The 10,598-nt window shown below is 45.9% G+C and overlaps 2 protein-coding genes across 5 annotated transcripts in view; one reads left to right on the top strand and one right to left on the bottom strand.

The window, feature by feature from the left end:
- Nucleotides 1-1,978: 1,978 nt before the first annotated feature.
- Nucleotides 1,979-2,800, bottom strand: LOC118695915 (uncharacterized). The gene has a single exon (XM_036397727.1). It carries the CDS (start codon nt 2,798-2,800, stop codon nt 1,979-1,981), a length of 822 nt encoding a protein of 273 aa, XP_036253620.1.
- The window catches only part of LOC118695933 (histone-lysine N-methyltransferase ASH1L), an 81,139-nt gene continuing 72,694 nt past the window's right edge, over nt 2,154-10,598 (top strand). For 2 of the 4 annotated variants that reach the window (XM_036397758.2, XM_036397756.2), the window contains exon 1: nt 2,154-2,269. The gene's annotated coding sequence lies outside the window, so the exon portion shown is untranslated. The remainder of the gene's footprint in view (nt 2,270-10,598) is intronic. The other 2 variants (XM_036397755.2, XM_036397754.2) reach the window with 1 other exon arrangement.

Here is a 10,598-nt window from a genome sequence, read left to right as displayed (position 1 = left end):
GGAGGGAGCGCTGTGGGGCACATCTGGGGGCACATCCGGTACCACCACCCTGCTCAGACATCCCAGGGCACAGGACTGGGGCCAGGTGGCTCTGGGATCCCCAGGCACGGAGGCTCCACAGCCTCTCTGGGCTCTGCTCAGGGCTGGCACTGCCCAGGGCAGCAGTTCTGCCTCCTGGCCAGGGGCAGCTCCTGGGCTCAGGCCCTGCCCGTGGCTCTGGGGCCATTGCTGGGCCTGGAGCAGAGCCTGGGGCTGCTCTGACCTCTGCACACAGGGACAGACTGGGACAGACAGACTGGGACAGACCGTGGGACACAGAGACACCCAGGAACAGACTGGGACAGACAGGGACACCTGGGGACAGCCAGGAACAGATAGGAACACCCAGAGACAGACAGGGACACACAGAGGGACAGCCAGGAACAGATAGGAACACCCAGAGACAGACAGGGACACACAGAGGGACACCCAGAGACATCCAGGGACACCCAGGGACACCTGGGGACAGCCAGGGATGCTCAGAGACACCCAGGGGCAGTCAGGGACAGTCAAGGACCCCCTGGGACAGATAGGGATACCCAGGAACATTCAGAGACAGACAAGGACACCTGGGGACACCCAGGGACAGACAGGAACAGCCAGAGACACTGAGAGACACCCAGGGACACCTGGGGACACCCAGGGCTGAGGCCCCTCTCCCTGGGGCTCCTCTCCAGGCTGAGCAGCCCCAGCTCCCTCAGCCTTTCTGGGCAGGGACCCTCCAGGCCCTTCAGCATCTTTGTCACCCTGCAGGAGCTCCCTGGCCCTGCTGTGCTGAGGGTGCCAGAGCTGGGCACAGCCCTGCAGAGGTTCAGCACTGCCTGGAGCACCCCCTGACCTGCTGGGAATGCTCTTCCTCACCCAGCCCAGCATTTTGTTGGCCTTCTTGGCCTCCAGGTCACAGTGCTGGCTCAGGGACAGGCTGTTTTTCATTTCTGAGGAGTCATCTGGATCTTCAGGATTGAATTTTGCATGCGTCGTGCAAGAGCAACTTGCTGTTCATGGTTTCATTGCCAGGTTTTCAGGTATTGACAACTTAAATCTCTGCTTCTGCAAAGACTTCACATTTCTTTTTGCAGTGGGTGTTTTAGTCCCAGGGATTTTTGTTCACTCCGGTTTTATGTATACATATACATATTACTTATACAATTAATTTTTAAATTAATTTCTCCTATTTCTGGCAGCAAATAAAACACTATTTAGCTAAATAAAACACTGTTTAGCAGCAATTACAAATGGCTGTAGTAATTCCCATCAGATATTGTGAGCATCATTCCCAAAATATGAAGGATATGGAATTGTTGAAGGAAATCTAGTGGGGACAACAACACAACTAAAAGGGCTGGGAGAGTTGGGAATATTCAGCCTGGAGGAGAGCAGGGTCTAAAAGAGACTCCAGGGAGATGGAGAGGGACTCTTCATCAGGAACTGCAGTGAGAGTTCAAGGGCTAATGGGTACAATTTGATAGAGGGAGAAGTTTGGTCACATATTAGGAAGAAATTCCTCCCTGTGAGGGTGGGGAGGCCCTGTCAGAGGCTGCCCCTGGATCCCTGGAAGTGTCCAAGGCCGGGCTGGACAAGCCTTGAGTGATCTGGTCTAGTGGGAGATGTCTCTGCCCAGGGCAGGAGTGTTGAGCCTAATTAACCTTTAAGGTCCATCCCAACCCTTTAAGATCCCACCATTCCACATTCACTCAAAGACTTTAATGACCCAGAACCGGCAAGTGCGTGGGTGTGGCATTCAGGCAAAGATGGCTTTGGGGATGAAAAAACCACCTGCATCATCCTGGGGCAAAAATTCCCCTTTTCCTTCCCCTCCTTTTCCCTTTTTTCCCTTCCCGAGCCCTTTCCCCGGTGGGCGTGACCGTGAGTGTGATGGGCGTGGCTTAATAGGCGTGGTCAAATATTTTAAGGGCGTGGTCAAAATATTGGGGCGTGGTCAAGACGGAGGCGTGGCCGCCGCGCCCTCTGCCCCGCGGGGGTGTGGCCGCGCTGGAGGCGTGGTCGGGCGCGGAGGGGGCGTGGCCTGCGGCGGGGGCGTGGCCGTGCGCTCGCTCGCGGCGGAGCAGGAGCCGCCGCCATTTTGGTTCCGCCGCCTCGCTCGGCTCAGGCCCCGCCGCGGCGGCCGCTCGGTCCCGGTCCCGCCCCGGCCCCGTCCGCGCCCGGGCGGCCGCGGGGATGCGGCGCGGAGCAGCCCGTGCTCGGCCCCGGCCGCGCTGCCGCTGACACGGTGAGGAGCGGGCGGGGACTGGGACCGCCTCAGGCCCGCGGCCCGGGGGGAGGGGAGGCGCGCTGGGCTCCGCCGCGGGGCCGCCTCGCACCCCCCCCGCATCTCCCCGGTATCCCCCCAGCACCGCAGCCCCGCTCCGGCCGCGGCGGCGGGCGCGGGGCATCCCCGGTGAGGGCGGGGGATCCCTGGGGGCGGCGGGGGGGGATCCCCGGCAGGGCCCGGAGCGCGGCGTGGAGCCGGAGCGGGAGCGGCGCGGGGGGTCCCCGGCGGCCGGGGGTGGCCCGGGGAGTCCCCGGCGGGCGGGCCCGCACCGGGAGGCACCGGGGGATCCCTGACAGGCGCCGCGGCGAGGGGCGGGGGATCCCCGCTGGCGGCGGGGCCCGCTGACAGCGGCGGGGCCCGGGGCTGCGGGAGCCGGGGAGCCGCGCTCGGCCGGGGCCCGGGGGCTGCGGTGGCACCGGGCAGCGGCCCCGGGGGCCTCTCGGGGGTCCCGGTTCCCCGCGGAGCGGGGCTGTACCCGGGGCTGCGCATCCCCGAAGTTTCCCCGGGCACGGCGCGGTCCTGCCCCGAGTGACGGGCGGATCTCCCTGCCAAATATTGATGTGGTGGTTTTGGGTTTTTTGGGTTTTTTTGGGATATCGGCTGGTTTATTGGGCCACTGTCTTGTAGACTTTGTGATCTTCCTTGTCCAAAATGATACTTCTGAAGTTTTATTCAGCGTGTTTATTATTTCGTTGCATTTTTAATCCTATTTTAGCTTGATTGACCGTGATTTGCCTTCAGGTGGTTGAGCCTTATCTTGGCCTTTCCCATCAAAATCCAAAATATGTTCCCATCCTTGTCCCTCTATTCCGTGGTGTCTTGACTTCCTCACTCCAGGTTTTGGCCCTTGGTTTGTGGTTCTGCACGCTGTTAATTATGGAGCAGGGAACTGGGAGCTGCTTGGAATGTGGGTTTCCATCCCATGGCCCCGGGACACGAATTCACTCTCCGGTGTTGTCAGGAGCCACTCAGGGAAACCGGAGCTGCTGGCGGCTCTGGGAGCAGGGGCAGAACCTGTGGCTTTGCCCCCATCCCTTCAAATCTCCTCAATTCTCATTTTCAGCCCCTTTTTTCCTGGTTTGTTTTGCCTACCCTCCTTGCTAAGTAATTTAAATTCCACCTGCACTTGTTTTCCAGGGGTTTGGGGTGAATCCTGTGGTCATCCTGAGGACCTTGGGCTCATCCCTGGTGCCTCTGTGGGAAGCAGGGAAATTCTGGCAGCTGCTTGAACATATGGGGAGAGATGGGCTCTAAAATCATCATCTGTCTGCCTGCTTGAGTTCTTCAGAAGTGTTCTTACCCAAAGCTTTTCTCAGCTGTCTGAGAGTATAAAAGAGAGGCTTTCTTTTTTTATTTTTTTTAAATTTTTTTTCATTTTAAACACTTCTAAGTCTGAAACATCTTGGTTTAAAAGACAAAATTACCACAACTTCTTTTTGGACTTGAATTCATTGCTACAGGCAGTCAGCAATTGCCTAAAAAGGTTTGAGTGATAATAACCAGTGACAAAATTTGAGTTACAATTTCCAGAAGAAGATTTATTTTTTTTTTTAAGTTCTTTTTCAAAAGTTTGAAGTGTCCTGGAGGATATAAAAAGCAGGTTTTTTCCTTGGTGGAAGAGATAGACATGATGGTAAAAATGGCAGTGCTGTTGTGACAAGAGAAAAGTGGCAATAGCACATGGAGTTACTGAATTAAAGGTATTTAAAAATAGATATTGTTGTCTATGGGATCGTTGGCTGTTTTAAAATCAAATTAATTTCTGCTGCTGTTGGAAGGGCTGGTGCTGTTGTGACCACATTCTCCCCCTGTGATAAGGTCATGAGTCCCATCTCCAGCTTGCAAAGGGAAAAATCTCTGTCATGAGACCTCTTGTGATTGTTCTGAGAAAGCAAATTCTGTGTTTGTCCCTGGTTTTGTGTCCCTTACCTGTGGCACAGGTGTGCCCATGGTGGGTTGGGAATTACCAAAGGATTTAAAGGGAAGTTGTGGTTTGCTGTCACCCTTATCTTTTACTGGATGGGTAGAAATAAATGGATTTTATCCCTGGATGTGGAGGCCTCTCAGGGAGCTCCTGACTCACCCTGTAGCAGCTGGGGCAATATTTTAGGAGAATTCCCAAACTGCTTTTCCCTCAGCACTCAGTGCTGGCTGGTGTTGGCACTCACAGCCTAAGGCTGGAGGAACCTTTGCTCCACACACCTTGGTTATGCAGATTTTAGCAATTTTGCCTTGATTTGCATATGAATAGGGACCCAACAGAATTACCCTGCACCTCCAAATTCAGCCCTGTGATTAAACCTTTGGGCCAGGTTAAAAACCAGGAGAAACTCTATCTCTGCTTCCCGATTTTCCTCCCACTGGAACATTTTGCCAGGGTGTTTTTGCATCTGTCCTCTGCCTTTTTTCCCCCAAAAAATCTGTGTCCTGTTCCAGGTGCTTTCCCTCTGCTCCCAGCATTTCTGTGGAATATTCTCCCTGACAGGACAGGTCCCCTGGGGTTTCTGTCTGTCACAAAAACACCCAGCAGCTTCTGATTGGGAAGTGTTTGATTTGTTACCTCCTGTCGAGCAAACAGGAACTTTATTCCTGAGAAATGGCTCCATCTCTAAACATTCTGAGGATGCTTGTGCAGGTGATCCAAGGGATTTGAGCTCCTGTTCCTCCTGTTCAGGGATTGTGATGTAGAGAAATAGATTATTCCACTTTTTATTTCTCTTTTCTGAGTGTGATTTGTCTTCTTTAGCAGAGAAAAGAAGGCAAGGAATTTGAGAGGGGACAGGAACTTTATTCCTGAGAAATGTCTCCATCTCTGAACATTCTGAGGATGCTTGTGCAGGTGATCCAAGAGCTCTGAACTCCTGTTTCTCCTGTTCAGGGATTGTGATGTAAAAAAAATATTTTAAGGCTTTATTCCACTTTTTATTTCACTTTTCTGAGTGTGATTTGTCTTCTTTAGCAAAGAAAAGAAGACAGGGAATTTGAGAGGGGACAGGAACTTTATTCCTGAGAAATGGCTCCATCTCTGAACATTCTGAGGATGCTTGTGCAGGTGCCTTGAGCTCCCTGCTCAGGGATTGTGATGTAGAGAAATACTTTAAGGCTTTATTCCACTTTTTATTTCACTTTTCTGAGTGTGATTTGTCTTCTTTAGCAAAGAAAAGAAGACAAGGAATTAGAGAGGGGACTGTGGGAGGCCATAGAGTTAGCAGCAATATTCTGGGATTTCTAACACTTGGCTGAGTTGGTTTTAATGTCCCCTGGAGCTGAAGCAATGAAAAAGAGCCAAAAGAGAAATATTCACCTTCCAAATATGACATGACAGTGTGTTTGCATCAGGAGAAGCAGCAGCAGGAATGAACAGAGGGGAAATCTCAGTTAATATTGCTGAGGGGGTGTGGGGAAATAAATCTGGGATGTGGCGTTTTCTTTTTGGGAAAGCAGAGGAGCAGAAGAGCAGAAATGGGCAGAAAGGGCTGGGGATGTGACAGCAGGGGGATAAAGATGAATTCCAGGTATTAAACTGTGCGTGGCATTAGAGAAATCATTGATGAGCAGCACTTGGTTGCAGTGGCACGTGGCAAAATGGATGGTAAAATGCTGCTTCAGGGGTAATTTTGGGGGGAAGAACAATTTCAGGAGGGATTTGGGATGTGCAGAAGCTGCTGGCTGAGGGCTGGGAGTTGGGTGTGATTTGCTTTGTTGGGAGGTGGCGAGGATGGGTCTTGCTCATCACTTGAGAGCCCTTGCAGGGATTTGGGACTGGATGGTTTTCAACCCAGCAAAGTTTTGTTAACCTTAAATCCCACGTGCCAGATTGAGGCTTTCTTCTGACCTAGAGATGGGGCAAGTGAGAGGCATTTAGAAAACTTTTATTTTGTTTTCAGTCTCATGTGAAGGGTGAAACAACATAGGTATTATAATTATAATCAGAAATTAACTATTTCTTAACTACAATGTATTATAGTGGTTTAATCTGACACTTTGGATGGGAGATAATTCAGAACAACATTTGGAATATAGATGTTATTATCAGAAGTTAACTATTTCTTAACTACAGTGTATTATAAAGGTTTAATCTGACACTTTGCATGAGGGATAATTCAGAACAAGACTTGGAATATATAATTATATTCCAATAACTATTTCTTAACTACAGTGTATTATAGTGGTTTAATCTGACTCCATGGATGAGGGACAATTCAGAACAAGACTTGGAATATAATTATAATCAGAAGTTAACTATTTCTTAACTACAGTGTATTAAAATGGTTTAATCTGACTCCATGGATGAGGGATAATTCAGAACAACATTTGGAATATAGATGTTATTATCAGAAATTAACTATTTTTTAACTACAATATATTAAAATGGTTTAATCTGACACTTTGCATGAGGGACAATTCAGAACAAGACTTGGAATATAATTATAATCAGAAGTTAACTTTTTCTTAACTACAATATATTAAAATGGTTTAATCTGACACTTTGCATGAGGGATAATTCAGAACAAGACTTGGAATATATAATTATATTCCAATAACTATTTCTTAACTACAGTGTATTTTAGTGGTTTAATCTGACACTTTGGATGAGGGATAATTCAGAACAACATTTGGAATATAATTATAATCAGAAGTTAACTATTTCTTAACTACATTATAAAGGTTTAATCTGACACCATGTTTGAGGGATAATTCAGAACAAGGCTTGGAATATGATTATAATCAGAAGTTAACTATTTCTTAACTACAATATATTATAAAGGTTTAATCTGACACCATGTTTGAGGGATAATTCAGAACAAGCCTTGGAACCCCATGCAGCAAACACAGCTAAGCACTCACTCACATGGTTAAATATGATCAGTTTAGGTCCTGAAAGTCCCAAGCATCAGAGTTTTCAGGTGAATTCTTGCAAGTGCTTTTAACTGTGGCTGTCAGCACTGGGCTGCTCATTGCCTTTGACATCCACGAGGTTTTAAGGCACAGCCTGCAGGAGGAGTGGAGCAGATCCTGCAGGGAGCCTGAGGAGCAGCACAGAGAAGGGAAAGTGAGAAAGGAAAACCAACAGTGGCATCACTGGGGCAACAGGAGCAGGGCAAGGCCAGGGAACACTTGAGAACACCTTGGAGACAGTGACAGGAAGCTTGGAGCTGATAAGGCAGGGAGGAAACAGCACCTGGGGATCAGCAGGTGAGATCTGAGAGGCATTCACACATCCTGGGAATTCCTGGGGAAGGTTACAGTGAAAAATGGAGGCAAAATGCTGATTAGGACCTGGATTTGCATTTTTGTTGTCTGTGTTGAGGGTAATGAATGGATAAATAAATGAGCTGCTCTGTGTTTGTGGGAGCTGATGTTTAGTGACTTTGTTTTGGGATGGTGAACACCTTGCCTTTGCTCTTTCCCACTCTGCAGTTTGAGTCTTGCAGTTTCTAAAGGTCAGGGTGTGAGTCTTGCTGTTGGTTTCGTATTTGAAGCTGATTCATTAATTTTATTTGTAAGAAAATGTCTGAATTAGGGTCAGTGCTCTGCACTGCAGTCACTAGAGGAGGAAAGATTTGAGAGGCACGTGGGACTGTCCCTTTTCTTGGACCTGAATAATCCAAATTCAGGCTTTACCTCAGAATGATTTACCTGCTTGCACATTGATGGATATGAAAAAAGCCATTTTTAGTGACATGCTGAATCCTGTTGGGCTTTGCACCCACTCACTTTCTGTGTCCATGTCACACTGCTCTAACCTTTTCTTCTCCTTGTAAAATGGAGATTTTATCGAATTACCTCTGGTCTTAGGAGTAATAATAGCAGCTTTTGATTGCTGAGGATGTGTGGAGTTGGAAAGCCAGAGCTGCAGTTAGAAACCCCACGAATAACGTGCACAGAACACGTGGAAATAAGTTTGTTTTCTCTGAGGACTTAGCCAGGGAAGCCTGGCTTTGTGACTGGCTGTGGCATTTCTTCTGTCCCCACTTGTCCTGGCATCTGTCCCCAACCTGTGTCCACTGCAGCTGCCTCGGTGCTCTCTGGTGTCACCTTTCACATTCCTGATCCTTTCTCCTCCCCATGTTCCTGAGCACCCCAAAACCAGCTCCTTGCTGCTGCTTCCCCAGTTTTTGTCTGGCCAGGGGGGTTTTGGCACCTGCCAGGTGCTCTGTGCTGCTGCTGACCTGCCAGGATGCCAGAAATTCCAGAAAAGTGCTGGGCTCCTTAAGATTTGGATTTGAAACTCAGTTTGAGATCATGACATTTTTCCATGCCATTGCTCGTAATTAATGACTTCATAAATGACTTAATTACTGTAGGGAAGATAAGGACAGAGGATTCAAGCTGGTTTGGTGTCTGTGATGCATTTTTCAGCAGTTCAGTGTTTTTTCAGACCTGTTTCTGATCCATTTCATTTCAAAAATGACAAAGCTATTTAAGTGCTGAGGATATTTCAACAATTTCTCTTTAGAATGGCCCTCACAACAAATAATCTTGCAGTGCCTCAAGGGAGCCTGCAAGAAAGATGGAGAGAGAATTTAAAAAGGTTTGGTGACAGGATGGGGGGATTGGCTTTGTGCTGAGAGCCTGGCACAGGGTCCCCCATCCCTGCAAGGCTTCCAGGGACAGGGCTTGGGGACACTGAAGGTGTCCCTGCCATGGCAGGGCTGGGCTGAGATGATCTTCACAGTTCCTCCCAGCCCAAACAGTTCTGGGATTTGGGGATTTTGAATTTTGTCTGCATAATAAAACTACAGGAGCACAGGTTTGGTTTGTTCTCTGGCAGGGAGGGAAGCTCAGGCTCGGTGCTGCACAAGGGCCTGGGGATCTTCACAAACTGAAAGCTTGACTCTAATTCGCTGTAGTTAAGATGATTTTCTCTATTATTTTCTGCTAAATAGGTCAGTTTGATATCCCTCCCAACGGCTGTGCTGGTGAGGTTTGCCCTCTCCTCTTCCCCTGCCTCAGGAAGCACGAGCAGTGTGTGAATGTTTGGCCTTGGCATCACTTCCCTGAGCTGGGCAGAGTCCTCAGCTCCCAGCTGCATTTTGTGCTGTTTGTAAACTGATGCCCACGTGGCCAGGCTCAGCTTTCCTGGTGGCTCAGATAATTCAAACCAGAATATTCCTGGCCTTTGGGTGCTTTCTCCTGGCTGGCATTTGTCTGCTCCTTCCTCAGCTGCAGCTCTTCCAGTGGCTCCAGAATCAGCAAGACTGGGACTAGTTGGGCTCTGGTTAGAAATAAAGAAATTGATTTGATGGTCAACATTAAAATCTGGAGCCGTGGTTTGAAATGTCATGTGGATAATTTGGAAATTGTAATATTCACTTTTTATTTTTCACTTACTATTTAAAAGAGTTTTACAGATAAATAAATTGTGGTTTTGAAGGAGGTGACTGGAAGTGTTGGTGTCTGGGAACATCAGCTGCTGTGCTTGTCTGAACTACAATTGTTTGCTTTTTAATTGGTTTTTAATATATTATATATCATATATAATAAATCATATATAATAAATCATATATAATATATCATATATAATAAATCATATATAATATATCATATATTATATATTACATATTACATATCAGATATTACATATTAGATATATATCATATAGATATAAAAATCATATATATCATTAGATATATGATATAATATATCATATATATTACATATAAGATATAAGATATTAGATATTATATTCAATATAATATATTACAGATTAGATATTACAAATTATTATATATTTACATATTGGGTTTGTATGTTATTTATATCTTGTTCATATATTATTATTTATATGTTTGTTTTATGCATTATTGTTTATATATAGGTTTTAGATATTATAATTCATATATTCGGTTTATATATTATTATTTCTATTGGTTTTATAGATATTATTTATCAATTGGTTTTATGTATTATTATTTCTATATTGGTTTTACATATTATTTATCAATTGATTTTATGTATTATTATTTCTATATTGGTTTTAGGTATTATTTATATATTGGTTTTATGTATTATGATTTATCTAATGGGTTTATATATTATATATAGTGTTTATGTATTTTTTTCTATATTGGTTTTATATATATTTATATATTTGGTTTATATATTATTATTTCTATATTGGCTTAATATATATATATTGGGTTTATATATTATTATTTCTATATTGGCTTAATATATACATATATTGGGTTTATATCTATTTATATATTTGGTTTATATATTATTATTTCTATATTTTTATATATTTATATAAAAATATATTTTTATATAAATATATAAATAT

This window comes from Molothrus ater, chromosome 29 (genome assembly GCF_012460135.2).
Source record: "Molothrus ater isolate BHLD 08-10-18 breed brown headed cowbird chromosome 29, BPBGC_Mater_1.1, whole genome shotgun sequence".
NCBI classification, from domain to species: Eukaryota; Metazoa; Chordata; class Aves; order Passeriformes; family Icteridae; genus Molothrus; species Molothrus ater.
The sequence above is the reverse complement of the archived record's forward strand: the minus strand, read 5'-3'. Positions and strand labels throughout refer to the sequence as shown.